Genomic DNA, 16,131 nt, shown 5'->3' on the forward strand with positions numbered 1-16,131 from the left:
TAATAACAACCATAATAATAATATTAGATAATTAGATAATATAGATAAACAGGGTTTTAGAGTACTGAACTGGAGTAATGATGCTGAAAATTCAGCTTTGATCACAAAAATAAATGACATTTTAAAATATATTCAAATAGAAAAGAGTTATTTAAAATTGTAAAAATATTACACAATATTACTGTTTTTGCTGTATTTTGGATCAAATAAACGAAGCCTTGGAATGAATCATGAATTACATTCTGCATGATAAAATATAAAGATTTCACAGTGATCTTCTGTAATTTTTTTTTTAGTTACTACTACATTACTGTAGTAAAACCATGTTTTAATACATTTTATACATGTGAGGACGAGCGGAGAGTATACCATAACATGATTAGCCGAAATGTTAATAAATTAAGTGTATCAGCAATCATAAATCAAAGAAGAAATTTCTCAGAAATATATGTTATGTAGGTGACGAGGATCACTCGTCGCTTTGTGTAAGTTCCAGTACGAAACAGCGCGGGGGCGCACCTGTTATGATTTTCCGATGGTAAAAACAAATTATATGTTGTTGTATTACCAATTATCAATATATAGTTTTTGACCAGCGAATGTGTGCAAATGTGAATTTTGTTTTTTTGTCCGTCATTAAAACGGCAACGGCGCCTCAGTTTTTCCTGTGGTAAAATGCATTTGGCCAAAATCGCATTTTATAAAAGATGAAATGCTACTGTATGCACAGGCTATTTAAGTGTTGGCTATGTATTGGATGGCAAATGCTAGCCCTCTCTCTCAGGCGACGTCCCACATGTCTCAGTCAGTGAGTCAGTCAGACATCAAATAAATAAAATATGAGCCTTAATAGACATAGTGTTTAGTAGTACTTATTCAAACAACAAGATATTTATTTACCCTTCGCAAAACTTTGTTCAGCTCAGCTGTTGTCTACTGTGCGGCTGTGTGGAACTTCAGTTGATTCAATGAATATAGAGGGGGCGGAGTTATCAGCTTACTGACAGCTTGAGGATCGAATTAGATTTACACAAGCTCGTTTTAAGAACTTTCATTTGCTAAGTATTTGTAAAACAGACAGACAGACGTAAAGGGTGACCAATAGCATTGATTACACTTCGGAGTGTAAGGGCAAAAAGGGCATGTGCTCTGCACAGGTTGAGCCCTACCTGTGCACATGCCTGCTTTTATCCAAAGCGACTTACAGTGCTTTCAATCTAACATTTCTTACCTAACATAATATATAAGTATGCAAAGTATATTATATATTACTATGTAAAGTATAATATTGTACACTATAATATAATATAATATTGTATTGTATTATAGTTATTATATCCAAGTTGTCTGTCTGGAAAGCAGCATTAAGTTAACGTCAATAAACGATCATTTACTACAATGAAGAGCCATTCTATAAGGTTATATTTCAGCACTTGACAAACGGGGAACACTCTTAGGAACATTAACAACATTGGTAAGATATATCTTTCGAGATCTTCTTAGCGCGCTAAGAGTGAGCGTTATCGGGAAACAGGGCCCAGATTAATGCAGTCACCTGCAGGACAATCAGCGGATTACACCTTTAACTAGATTCAATTGCATTGTGATTATAATATAAGGATTTAATTGTACTTTATTGTACACTTTTTGACTCGTTTTCTTTCTTTATTTTTTATTAATTTATAGATGAAATAATTAAAAAGAGCAGAAAAAATCGAAATACACATTCAAATCAAATGACTCAACAACAACAACAACAACAAAATATAATAAAAGAATAAAAGAAGTAATGTAGGAAATGCTTCAAAGACTGGGTAAAAATATGTCAATGACTTTCTGAAGTGCACGAAAACCAGCTAAGTATTGGACCCTGAAATATAGTCTCTCTCTCTCTCTCTCTCTCTATACTGTATATAAATAAATATATTTAAATAAATGTATGCATTTAGCAGATGCTTTTATCCAAAGCGACTTACAGTGTATTCAGGCTAAAATATAAAGTTTAATATTTAAAGTTTATTATATATTATTATGCAAAGTATAATATTGTACACTATAATATAATATAATATAATATTGTATTGTATTATAGTTATTATATCCAAATTTTCTGTCTGGAACGCAGTATTAGGTTAACGTCAATAAACAATCGCGTATAGAGTCATTCTATAATGTAACATTTCAGCACTTGACAAATGGACAGCGACTCCTTAGCAGCACTTAAAGCACAGCTACATGCGACTGTGTCCAATCAGAATCCATCCTGCTATAACGAGCTCGAGGATTTAAAGCGGCAGATTTAAAGGTGCGCTCAGAATAAACAGACGATTTCGTTCGCTGGTGTGGATGCTAATATCATTATCTTGGTTGCACTTTATTTTACAGTACGCGTACTTACATGTACTTATAGTGTACTTACAGTGTATTTATCTAATAAAGTTCTAGTAATACAAGGTAACTACATGGGGTAGGGTTAGGTTTAGGGGTAGGTTCAGGGTTAGTACGTAGTTAATACATGGTTATTGTAATTACTATAATAAGTACATAGTATGTACATAGGGAACAGGACTGTAAAATAAAGTGCTACCGTTATCTTTATAGTTATCGTTATTGGTGTGAACGGGGCTTTATTCTGCAACATTTTGTATTTGTAATTAAATTATTGTTTGTAGTAACTGATTTTTGGAGAAAAACTGAAATGGCACTATGGAGCCAAAAGAGTCTCAATAAAGATAAATTCACATGCATTCATAAATGCATTTGAATACACTGAATAATGCAGTGAAAGAACGCACTCAAAGTGCACACGCACCACGCGCACAAGTATGACTTCATCATGTAACTTTACATTAGCCTAGATGCGTGCACTTTTTAGGCACAATTTGTTTAGTTTTTGAATACACTTAATACTGTTAAAAGGCACATAATTAAAATAAAAAATACGAGTTCACATATCACACCTAAACACGCGTGGAAAACATAATTAGAACTAGCTACTAAATTAGTAAAAAATGCCTATCCATATACAGCTATGATTTGCGAACCCCAAACTGACTCAAATGATTCGCAAACCTGCTTTGAACTCCCGAACTGACTCGAATGATTCGCGAACCCGCTACGAACTCCCAAAATGAATCAAATGATTCACGATCCAAACTCCCAAACTGACTCAAATGATTCGCGAACCCACTTTGAACTCCCGAACTGACTCAAATGATTCGCGAACCCGCTTTGAACTCCCGAACTGACTCAAATGATTCGCGAACCCGCTACGAACTGCCGAACTGACTCAAATGATTCACGAACCCGCTACGAACTCCCGAACTGACTCAAATGATTTGAGAAAGAAAATGACAAGAAAAGGCTTAAGACTAGCACATATTAATTTAAACAGTCTCAGGAATAAAATCAATGAAGTTGCTGAACTGTTAAAATGAGTATAAAATACACATTCCTGCTATCTCAGAGAGTCACTTGGACTCTTCCTTTGATGACACAGAACTGTTTATTGAAGGTTACAACATATACAGAAATGACAGAAATGGTTTTGGTGGTGGAGTAGCTTTTTATATTCAGAATCATTTGCCAGTAAAAATAAGAACTGATTTAATGAGTTTTAACATTGAAATATTATGGTTGCAAATGCATCTACCTCACCGAAAGTCGATACTTCTGTGTTGCTGTTACCGGTCACCAAGTGCCAGTTGTGAATATCTTGATACTATCTGTAAAATGTTGGATATAAATACTAATGTAAGTCAGGACATATATTTCATGGGTGACTTAAACATCGACTGGTTTTCTAAAGATTGCTACTTGGAAAAAAAAACTGTTAACTACTGCAAATGCATGTGGACTTACTCAACTTATAAATAAGCCTACAAGAACATGTTTTAAGAGCGACGGCTCCAGAACATCTACCTGTATAGATCATATTTTCACAAACCGACCTGAATTGTGTAAAAAGGTATTGTCTATTACCATTGGTAGCAGTGATCATAATCTGATCATTTCTGTGTTAACAACCAAGCTGATTGGATCTGGAACTGCAGTCTTATTTAAAAGATCTTATAAATTGTTTAAAAATGACAGGTTTATTGAAGATGTTCAAGCTATATGCTGGTCTGATGTGTTGGCAGTTAGTAATCCAGAAATTGCTCTCTTTAAATTTAACAATCTATTCTTGTCATTGATTGAGAAACATGCGCCTTTAAAGAAGTTTACTGTAAGGAATAACGTCACGCCTTGGTTGGATGATGAACTGAAAAATTCTATGAAATAAGAGGTCAAATGAAAAGAACAGCAGTTACTACAGGAAATAAATGTGATTGGGACCTTTATCGTAAAATGAGAAATTCTGTTACTAAACTTAATAAAAAGAAGAAGAAAATCTATTTTGATAATCATGTTAAAAATATAGGTAATTATAGTAGGAAGTTATGGAATGTTTTAAATCAATTGACTGGTAAGAAAAATAAAATAATTCCATCTTTTTTGGAAACAGGTGATACATTTATAACTAAGCCAATAGATATTGCAAATTATCTTAATGATTATTTTATAAGAAAATTAGATAAACTAAGAGAAAATATGCCTAATCTATTAATAAGAAATGAACTGATGAAAAATAAAAACTTAAGGTAAATGGAGCGCAGCTGGAGGAAAACAAAACTAGAGGTATTTCGTATTGCTTGGCGGGAAAGTAGCATATCCTATAGAAAAGCATTAAAAACTGCTAGATCTGATTACTTTTCTTCTCTTTTAGAAGAAAACAAACATAACCCCAGGTATTTATTCAATACAGTGGCTAAATTAACGAAAAATAAAGCCTCAACAAGTGTTGACATTTCCCAACACCACAACAGTAATGACTTTATGAACTACTTTACTTCTAAAATCGATACTATTAGAGATAAAATTGCAACCATTCAGCCGTCAGCTACAGTATCTCATCAGACAGTGCACTATAGACCCCTTGAGGAACAGTTCCACTCATTCTCTACTATAGGAGAGGAAGAATTGTATAAACTTGTTAAATCATCTAAACCAACAACATGTATGTTAGACCCTATACCATCTAAGCTCCTAAAAGAGGTGATTCCAGAAGTCATAGGTCCTCTTCTGACTATTATTAATTCCTCACTGTCATTAGGATATGTCCCCAAAACCTTCAAACTGGCTGTTATTAAGCCTCTCATAAAAAAACCACAACTTGACCCCAAAGAACTAGTTAATTATAGACCAATCTCGAATCTCCCTTTTCTGTCCAAGATACTAGAAAAGGTGGTATCCTCACAATTATATTCCTTCTTAGAGAAAAATGGTATATGTGAGGATTTCCAGTCAGGATTTAGACCGTATCATAGTACTGAGACTGCTCTCCTTAGAGTTACAAATGATCTGCTCTTATCATCTGATCGTGGGTGTATCTCTCTATTAGTTTTATTGGATCTTAGTGCTGCGTTTGACACAATTGACCACAGCATTCTTTTGCATAGACTTGAACACTTTGTTGGCATCAGTGGAAGTGCATTAGCATGGTTTAAATCGTACTTATATGACCGCCATCAGTTCGTAGCAGTGAATGAAGATGTATCATATCGATCACAAGTATGGAGTACCTCAAGGCTCAGTACTAGGGCCGCTACTCTTCACGCTTTATATGTTACCCTTGGGAGATATCATCAGGAAACATGGTGTTAGCTTTCACTGTTATGCTGATGATACTCAGCTCTATATTTCCTCGCAGCCCGGTGAAACACACCAATTTGAAAAACTAATGGAATGCATAGTCGATATAAAAAATTGGATGACGAGTAATTTCTTACTGCTAAATTCAGAAAAAAAAGAGGTGTTAATCATAGGGCCTAAAAACTCTGCTTGTAATAACCTAGAACACTGTCTAAGACTTGATGGCTGCTCTGTCAATTCTTCGTAATCAGTTAGGAACCTAGGTGTGCTACTTGATCGCAATCTTTCCTTAGAAAGCCACGTTTCTAGCATTTGTAAAACTGCATTTTTCCATCTCAAAAATATATCTAAATTACGGCCTATGCTCTCAATGTCAAATGCAGAAATGTTAATCCATGCATTTATGACTTCAAGGTTAGACTATTGTAATGCTTTATTGGGTGGTTGTTCTGCACGCTTGGTAAACAAACTACAGCTAGTCCAAAATGCAGCAGCAAGAGTTCTTACTAGAACCAGGAAGTATGACCATATTAGCCCGGTCCTGTCCACACTGCACTGGCTCCCTATCAAACATCGTATAGATTTTAAAATATTGCTTATTACTTATAAAGCCCTGAATGGTTTAGCACCTCAGTATTTGAATGAGCTCCTTTTACATTATACTCCTCTACGTCCGCTACGTTCTCAAAACTCAGGCAATTTGATAATACCTAGAATATCAAAATCAACTGCGGGCGGCAGATCCTTTTCCTATTTGGCGCCTAAACTCTGGAATAACCTACCTAACATTGTTCGGGAGGCAGACACACTCTTGCAGTTTAAATCTAGATTAAAGACCCATCTCTTTAACCTGGCATACACATAACATACTAATATGCTTTTAATATCCAAATCCGTTAAAGGATTTTTAGGCTGCATTAATTAGGTAAACCGGAACCGGAAACACTTCACATAACACCTGATGTACTTTCTACATCATTAGAAGAATGGCATCTACGCTAATATTTGTCTGTTTCTCTCTTGTTCCGAGGTCACCGTGGCCACCAGATCCAGTCTGTGTCCAGATCAGAGGGTCACTGCAGTCACCCGGATCCAGTACGTATCCAGACCAGATGGTGGATCAGCACCTAGAAAGGACCTCTACTGCCCTGAAAGACAGCGGAGACCAGGACAACTAGAGCCCCAGATACAGATCCCCTGTAAAGACCTTGTCTCAGAGGAGCACCAGGACAAGACCACAGGAAACAGATGATTCTTCTGCACAATCTGACTTTGCTGCAGTCTGGAATTGAACTACTGGTTTCGTCTGGTCAGAGGAGAACTGACCCCCAACTGAGCCTGGTTTCTCCCAAGGTTTTTTTCTCCATTCTGTCACTGATGGAGTTTCGGTTCCTTGCCGCTGTCGCCTCTGGCTTGCTTAGTTGGGGTCACTTCATCTACAGCGATATCATTGACTTGATTGCAAATAAATGCACAGACACTATTTAAACTGAACAGAGATGACATAACTGAATTCAATGATGAACTGCCTTTAACTATCATTTTGCATTATTGAGACACTGTTTTCCAAATTAATGTTGTTCAGTGCTTTGACGCAATGTATTTTGTTTAAAGCACTATATAAATAAAGGTGATTGATTGATTGATTGAAGGTTTAAATTAGAAAGTGTAAATATAGATCAAGTAAATAATCTTTTAATAGCCTGTAAAAACAAACCACCAGGTGTCGACGGTCTTGACAGCAGGCTTCTTAAACTAGCTGCTGACTCTATTGCCCCTGTTCTAACCCACATCATTAACCTCAGTTTTATCTGCTGTACCTGCCCACATGCATGGAAGCAGGCTAAAATAGTTCCTCTGCCCAAAGATTAGAAATTGCCTTTCTCTGGTCCCAACAGTCGCCCGATAAGTATATTACCTGTATTATCTAAAATAATGGAATCTATAGTATATGATCAAATTAACAACTATTTTTATACAAATGATTTATTAACAGATTTTCAGCATGCATACAGAAAAAGTCACTCCACTGCCACTGCACTGACTCACATGTCTGATGATTGGCTTAGAGAGACTGAAAAGAGAAATATTATTGGTGCTGTATTTTTAGATTTTTCTGCTGCCTTTGACATCATAGATCACAAACTGTTATTAACAAAATTATCTTGTTATGGTTTTGAGCAGTCAGCAATCACATGGATGTACAGTTATTTGTCAAACAGAACACAGACAGTGTTTTTTAACAGCAGTCTCTCACGTATCAGAAATATCACATGTGGCGTACCCCAAGGCAGTTGTCTGGGTCCATTATTATTTAATATTTTTACTAATGATTTACCGTACACTTTACATAAGGTGAACATTGTCATGTACGCTGATGATTCAACTATATATACATCAGCAAGTACACAAATGGAACTAGAAACTGTTTTAAATATAGAATTACAATATGTAGTAGATTGGATCAAATTAAATAAACTGGCATTAAACACAGTAAAAACTAACTGCATGATTTTAGGTCAATCAAACATCAGTCAAAATCCTGTAATTAATATTAAAATTAATAACGCAATTATTAAACAGGTGCATGAGACCAAACTGCTGGGTGTAACAGTTGACCCTAGATTATCATGGAAAGAACATATTAATAATATTATTGCAAAAATGGGAAGAGGTATATCTATTATGAGAAGACATGCACATTTTTTAACTTCAAATATTATGAATTATGCGATGAAAGCACTAATATTGACATACCTCGATTATTGCCCAGCAGTTTGGTCAAATGCCAAAGAGAAAAAGATGGAGTTGGATCCATGCACAGTCTTGCAGTCATGGGTGTAAAGGGAGTAGAGGAATGGGCACAGCACACAGCCCTGTGGTATTAAGTGTGATCATAAGATATTGAACAAGGGTCGGCCCATGCAGGGCTCTATTGGTTCCCTTGTTTTAATTAGAAGTTCCCCCCAGCTCGGCATGCCTCCAAACTGCCCGGGCCCATGTGCACCTGCATATCCTGCACACCCAGACCATGCCACTGGGGAGACAGATGTGCACTTTAGGTATTGTTATCATGATCATTACCACCACCTTGTGGAAGAATAGGACAATACAAATGATTATTAATGTACTTATTCATAAGTACGCTTATCCATGCGTAAGTTATCCAGACGTTTATCGACACGTAAGTTATCCAGACACAAAGTAAAAAAATGCACAAATTTCACCTCATCTGGCATAACTTATCGCCTAACAGTGCTTATCTAAACGCCGTTTAAATATTGATACGGTGGTAAAAAGCAACCGAATTCTGACCCATTTGGCTTTCCATAGAACACACCCTGAGCAGCTCTGACATCACTGTAGTTCAGTGAGAGACTCTGAGAAAGTGAAACTTACTTGATCAACAACATGGACGCCAGAAACCATCGAACTCTTTAAACAACAGAATATTGAGTCGTTCAGAGACCCTTGTGAACACATCTGATACTCACAGGTAAGAGATAGAAATATAAGAGAGATTGTCCTGAACAGGTTTCTAATGGCATTGGTCTGGTTTAGTAGAGTTTATGTCGGACTGGAATGAGTTTAACAGAAGTAGGTGTAAGTGTGTCAAATACTCAGATACTTTAGATGTTTACTGCACTGAAATAATATTTTAGAATTATATTAACAGTATGTCATTAGATCGAACAAAGTTTGGTGTTTCTGTCATTTTGTCACGCGACATAAAGACAAACAGGTAAAACAGGAAGTAAATGACCTGCAGACAAACTGAACACAAACCTGCTTCACTGCAGCTGAAAATCACTTTTACATTACACAATAACTTATGATCATTTAATATATTTTTTGAAAAGATTAAATTTAATTTTTGATAAGGAGATTTATATGTTTGTTGGAAAATATAAAGCTTGATCTTTGTACTTTGTACAGCAGGTCATAGTTCAGATTGCTCAGTAAGTTTACGAGTCTCTCACTTTGTTTCAAACGAATGATTGTGTTTCCATCACTATCAGTTCTCACATTTTAACCAGTTAAACTATCATTTTTTCTCTTTAAAAGGCTTTAAGAGGGAAAGAACAATGGCAGAATCTTCACTAACAGCAAGAAAAACCAGGAGACGGAGTATTGAATATGATTATCCATGTAAGTCAATAACCCAGAAAAAAACACTTTGACTTTTCTTTTATAATATTGAACATGTACAGTTCAGGAATGTAAAGCAGATCAAATAATTTAATCTTAACAATAATAATTATTGTACATATATTTATTATTTTGGTAAGTGGTTATGTAATGAGCTTCACATTTAGGTTCTGATCAGCTTGTCTGGGTTCATTTTACAATAATAACCAGCTGACTGTACATGATCTCTTTATATCTGAGTTTCTTCAGCACTCTTTGTCTCTAAACACTCTTTACATTCAACCAGCTTCATGAGGTGCATCATGGGATTCTTCATAAACAGTATTGAAGGAGTTCACACTAATCCTAAATAATGTCTCTTTCCAGTAATGTCATCCTCCATGAGTTCACTGTCTGAGGAGATTCAGTGCTCTGTATGTCTGGATGTGTTCACTGATCCAGTCTCGACTCCATGTGGACACAACTTCTGCAAGATCTGTCTGAATAAGTGCTGGGACAACAGCCAGACCTGCAGCTGTCCATACTGTAAAGAAACATTCAAGCAAAGACCTGATCTCAAGATTAACACCACACTCCGAGAGCTCGTAGATCACTGTAAGAAGAAAAGTCCTGAGAAAACAACTGAAGTTCTGTGTGACTTCTGTGAGGAAAGAAAGCTGAAAGCGCTGAAGTCGTGTCTGGTGTGTCAGAGCTCTTACTGTGAAACTCACCTGGAGCCTCATTTGAGAGTGACACGTTTGAAGAAACACAAACTGATGGATCCTGTGAGTAATCTGGAGGACTATATATGTCAGAAACACGAGAAACCTCTGGATCTGTTCTGTAGAGATGATCAGACATGTGTGTGTTCAATCTGCTCTGTGAAAGACCACAAGAACCACAACACTGTTCCTATAGAAGAGGAGAGTCAAGAGAAGAAGGTAGACGTTATTATTCTTTTAAAGGACTGATATCATGAGGAATCAGATTTGATTTCATATTGTGAGTTTAATCTGTGTTATGATAAATGTGTCTGTGTTGTTCTCTCTATAGACCGAACTGATGAAGACACAGAAAGACGTGCAGCTGATGATACAGAACAGAATCAAGAAGATTCAAGACATCAAACACTCAGCAGAAGTCAGAAAAGTGAGTTTAAAATAATAGAATAAAATACATTTAAATATTAATAATTTCAACAAACTTAAATGTTTAGAAACATTGACAAGACATAACAATAACAAAATAAACAAACAATCAAACGAATGACAGATGACTATCAGACTGAAATATCCAGCAACAGCCAATAAAACAAGAAGTAAAATGTCCAGGGCTTGTTCTGCTCTCGTCCAGGGTGCAGAGTGAAGTTTAATACTTCATTTGAGGGATTCTGAAAACACATGTAGCCTATGTATGTGAACAAAAATGTATGAGCAATAGTTACACAGATTCTTCTGTTAGCAAACACTGCTAATAATGTGTTGCCTGTCCTGGTTGAGCAGAGAAACACAGAGAAGGAGAAAGCAGTCCGTGTGGAGCTCTTCACTGATCTCATCCGCTCCATTGAGAGACATCAGACTGAACTGCTGGAGATGATGGAGGAGCAGCAGAAAGCAGCAGAGAAACAGGAGCAAGAGCTGATTGAAGAGCTGGAGCAGGAGATCACTGAGCTAAAGATGAGAAACACTGAGCTGGAGCAGCTCTCACACACTGAAGATCACCTCCACCTCCTACAGGTCAGTCAACATGATCTCTCTGATCAATCATAATGCAGGATATGACATGCTGAAGGATTTCTCCTCTCTCCTGCTGTAGAGTCACTCATCCCTGTGCAGCTCTAGAAACACCAGGAACTGGCCTGAGATCAGTATGAAGACTCATGAGAGTCTGGAGACTCTGAGGAGAGCTCTGACTCAACTGAAGGACACTATAGATGAGAAACTCACACTAACTGGTACATCAATACACACTGATCAGATAGAAACATGATAGTGTACTCTGTTCTTTAAATATAAGCTTCAGATCTGATTGTTTTCTTGTCATTAGTCTCTACAGAGCTGAAGTGGATGCAGCAGTATGCAGGTACAGTGTGCTGTCTGCACTACACTAGTTTACATTCATACACTCACTGCTTCATTACTGCACTACAATCTGATTCAACACTGGGTGAACTAAAAACATCAGCATCACAGAATATCTGTATTCTCTGTTTTCTCAGTGGATGTGACTCTGGATCCTGATACAGCTCATCCTAAACTCATTCTGTCTGATGATGGAAAACAAGTGAGACATGGAGACATTAGACAGAAACTCCCAGACAAACCAGAGAGATTTGATAAATATCTAATTGTCTTGGGAAAGGAGGGATTCTCCTCAGGGAGATTTTATTTTGAGGTGCAGGTGAAGGGAAAGACTGAATGGGGTTTAGGAGTGGTCAGAGAATCCATTAACAGGAAGGAACAGATCACACTGAGTCCCAGAGATGGAAACTGGACTGTTCTGAGGAATGGAGATGAATATTATGCCGGTGAGGATCCTCCTGTCTCTCTGTCTCTGAGAGTGAAGCCGCAGCGGGTCGGTGTGTTTGTGGATTATGAGGAGGGTCTGGTCTCCTTTTATGATGTGGAGTCCAGCTCTCATATCTACTCTTTCACTGCTCAGTCTTTCACTGAAAAACTCTATCCATATTTTAGCCCAAGCCTTAATGATGGAGGTAAAAACTCAAGTCCACTGATCATCACACCTGTCAGTTATAATGAATGAATTTACTCAGTTATCAAATGCAAGATTAAAATAATGAATTTATAATAAATAATCTGGAAACATTATGTGCTGCTATTTGTAATAATTTTCTTATCAGTTTTTAAAATCTAAATGATCTTATCATATTTTTTTATTTTGTTCAGTAAATTATATTTTGTTCAACTTTTCATAAATATTTCTGCTATTTTTTACCTGATAATGTGAAATTGCCATCTATGCAAAGTTGGTGCAATAAAATAGATAGATAGATAGATAGATAGATAGATAGATAGATGGATGGATGGATAGATGGATGGATGGATAGATAGATAGATAGATAGATAGATAGATAGATAGATAATGTAACATAATTCTTAACTGTATAACAAGACTAGTTTCTTAATCATTACCAGGACAGTAGAAGACAAAAATGTCTGTGTCAAAAAAAAAAAGCTTTCATTAAAAATTGGAAGTTTTGGAGCACAGAAATATGTTTGGCCTCATTTTAAGGAAGAACCTTGGCAGTTCATTGTTGAGCTGAATTTTTTTTAAATAAACACTTACATCGTGCTGCTCTGTGAACCCTTCGAGATTTTAAGAGAACTCATGTAAGTTATACTGGATGCTCTTAGGAGAGAAAATTATATTAAAAAAAATGAATTACTCAAAAATCAGGCTAATATCTTACTAGATAACCTCAGTTACATGTAACATGGATGTGTAACTATTAAAAATAAATTAAACAACAACAAATAGTTCAGAAAAGAAAAACAGACTACAGCTGAACAATTATTTCTGAATAAATTAAACTTATTTTTTTAGGGAAATAAAAAAAGTCTAAATATTACTCTTGTACTGATTATTATAATTAGCATATTTTTAATAAAAATGAATTTGTTGAGCCATATTTATTTCAATAATATTTTTAATGTCTGCTTTAAAGTTTCAGGGTAAACTATTCACCTTCAAATGATTTAACATTTCAATAAAACTATTTTTAGTTATTGCAGTATTTAAGTTATACAACAAAATATATTTAAAATCCAACAAAGGCAGATAAAAGCGCAATCTGGAGAAAAAAATAACTTTTACAATAACCCTTTTTAATAATTTGAGTTCCTCCAGGAACCTCTGGAGCACTTTGAGTTCTCGTGGAATGAAAGAGTGACTCCAGAAGCTCAGAACTGGAAACAAAGTGCTTCAAACATCCAAAGAGTTCTTACATCAACTGCAAAGACTATAATGTTTCTTCCAGGAACAATATGATGAGAAAAAGAGCTTCGAGGCACTTAAAATAAATTAAGTTCCTCCAGCATCAAAAGGATTTCTGAGGCACCTTTAGTTTTTAGAGTATTGTTCTTTTCATCTTTTCAGTGAACTATGGTCAGTTATTTCCAAGTTAATGATCATTTTTATGTAATAAAAAATCATAAGGATATTAAGTAAAGATCATATTCCATGAAGATATTTAGTAAATGTCCTACTGTAAATATATCAAAACTTATTTATGATTAGTAATATGCATTGCTAAGAATTCATTTGAACAACTTTAAAGATGATTTTCTCAATATTTAGATTTTTTTGCTCCCTCAGATTCCAGATTTCCAAATAGTTGTATCTCAACCTAATATTATCATATCATAACAAACCATACACCAATGGAAAGATGATTTATTCAGCTTTCAGATGATGCACATATCTCAATTGGACTGGTTTTGTGCTCCAGGGTCACATTTGCATTTATTTTTTCAGCCTGAGTGAACTCTGAAAAGGACAACAAATGACAATAATGATTGTAACATGGAGTCAGAGACGTTCGGATCCATTTGCAGTATTTTATTCGAATGGTCAGACAGGCAGTAATCAGCAAACAGTGTCAAGTATGTGATGGGATCTCCAGAAACAGAAACAATATCAGACAGAGAATCACGGGCAGTATACACAATCCACGGTAATACACAGAAAGAACAGACACAGGGAAACCGCTTGGAGTCAGACGGGGCTAAACAAGACTTCACAATGTGTGAGAATCCAAACACAGTATATAAAGAGGAGAGGTAATGGGGAACACCTGGTGGTGATTAACCTAAAGCATAGGAATATGGGGAATGGGGTTCAAGGGCAGTCCAGCTGACAATCGTGACTTTGTGTCCATGATAAGGCAGGTAGAAAGTTCACACATGGCCTTCATAGCCGTGACAGGACAGACAGTGAGTTCACAGACGGGTACAACTGACACCTCTGGAGGTTCTTCTGCAGTTTCAGCTGCCATCTCTGGAAACACAGTAGGTGCCGCTGTCTCAGGAGTCTCTGTCGTGGTGTATGCAGCACAAACACTTCATAAAGCCATCCCCAATGTGGGAAGCACTACACTAAAGCCAATTCTAAAGATTTGGGTCTCCAGCTAACACAGTGAGAGCCGTTATTCACAAATGGAGCTGCTCCACTGTAGCGACTTAAACTGTAATGATGCGCTTTGCTGTAATAATGCAGGGAACCACTCGTTATAAATCTCCTGTCATATTTTCCACTAATAGTGAAAGTCGCATTTTATACTTTTTTATTTTCTATCTGAAACGTGCTGCAATTTCTATTCCAATGGCACTCAAATAATGCAGAAACACTCACAAAGAGTGCATGTGTCTGTGCTGTTGCAGAACGAGAGGAACAGTATTAATGTACTGCCGAGCGCATTACACACAAGCTGCTGGATTCACTTTCACCAGAAACTCATGTGTTCTTAAGAATTCTGAGACCTCGCTGACCCTTCAGCTCACACATAATAGCATGCGCTGCTCACATTCAGTGCATGGATCCTCTCCAAAATAGCACCATGGTGAAATCAAAGAGACAATTTGTTGAATAAAGTCGTTCTATATATACAAAAAGGGGGTACAAAAAGTATTCTCATAGCTTCGTAAAATTATTGTTGAACCCCTGTTGTCACATGGATTATTTTACCGATCTTCTTGCCATGTTTCTGGACCTAGATCGTGATAATTACATTGCTGTCTATGGAAGGGTCAGAGAGGTCTCAGAATTCATCAAAAATATCTTAATTTGGGCTGAGTAATTAATGACAGAATTATTTTTGGGTGAACTTACCCTTTAAGCTTAGTGAATATTATGTACAGGAAGCACTAGAAGTAGAGACTTGTACTGCTTGGGGTAGTGTACCAAATAAACCTTTAATTTTGCCTTTTTGTGCATAAATTATCAAAAGGAAAGAAAAGATGCAAAATGGCACATCCTTTGCATTGTTTTTTGTAGTAAATTAAATATTTTTTTAAATATGAATATTGTTTTAATAGAGTGCTCAGTACAGTAATTGTCTATACATCTAAATCAGTATGTTAAACGTTTTGTTGTCTTAAGAGCTTCGAATAACAACTTAAAAAAATATATATATATCAGTGCCATAAGACAGTAAAATATTTAATTATCTATTATGCAAGATGCATAAAAAATACAGCCATAATCTACTTATGTGATTTGTATTATCAGGTAACTGTACAAATACTGTGGTATATGGACATTACTTTTTTATTTGTAACAAAGAAACATGCATTT

General features: G+C 36.0%; 1 protein-coding gene across 1 annotated transcript; it reads left to right on the forward strand.

The window, feature by feature from the left end:
* The first annotated feature begins 9,073 nt into the window (after nt 1-9,073).
* On the forward strand, nt 9,074-12,647 carry LOC113055608 (E3 ubiquitin-protein ligase TRIM39-like). Its single transcript, XM_026222031.1, has 8 exons — nt 9,074-9,187; nt 9,757-9,840; nt 10,207-10,760; nt 10,873-10,968; nt 11,322-11,555; nt 11,635-11,773; nt 11,866-11,901; nt 12,038-12,647. The coding sequence occupies exons 2-8, from the start codon at nt 9,777-9,779 to the stop codon at nt 12,580-12,582; spliced, it is 1,668 nt and encodes a 555-aa protein (XP_026077816.1). The 5' UTR covers nt 9,074-9,187; nt 9,757-9,776; the 3' UTR covers nt 12,583-12,647.
* Nucleotides 12,648-16,131: the final 3,484 nt, after the last annotated feature.

The sequence above is a fragment of the Carassius auratus genome, chromosome 36 (assembly GCF_003368295.1).
Source record: "Carassius auratus strain Wakin chromosome 36, ASM336829v1, whole genome shotgun sequence".
NCBI lineage: Eukaryota > Metazoa > Chordata > Actinopteri > Cypriniformes > Cyprinidae > Carassius > Carassius auratus.

What these genes read in the sequence shown, in the direction of transcription:
- LOC113055608 (XM_026222031.1), top strand. Translation starts at nt 9,777, where the DNA reads ATGGCAGAATCTTCACTAACAGCAAGAAAAACCAGGAGACGGAGTATT. An exon ending in TATTGAATATGATTATCCAT is followed by an intron (nt 9,841 to 10,206) that starts GTAAGTCAATAA and finishes GTCTCTTTCCAG; the next exon opens with TAATGTCATCCTCCATGAGT. An exon ending in AGGAGAGTCAAGAGAAGAAG is followed by an intron (nt 10,761 to 10,872) that starts GTAGACGTTATT and finishes TTCTCTCTATAG; the next exon opens with ACCGAACTGATGAAGACACA.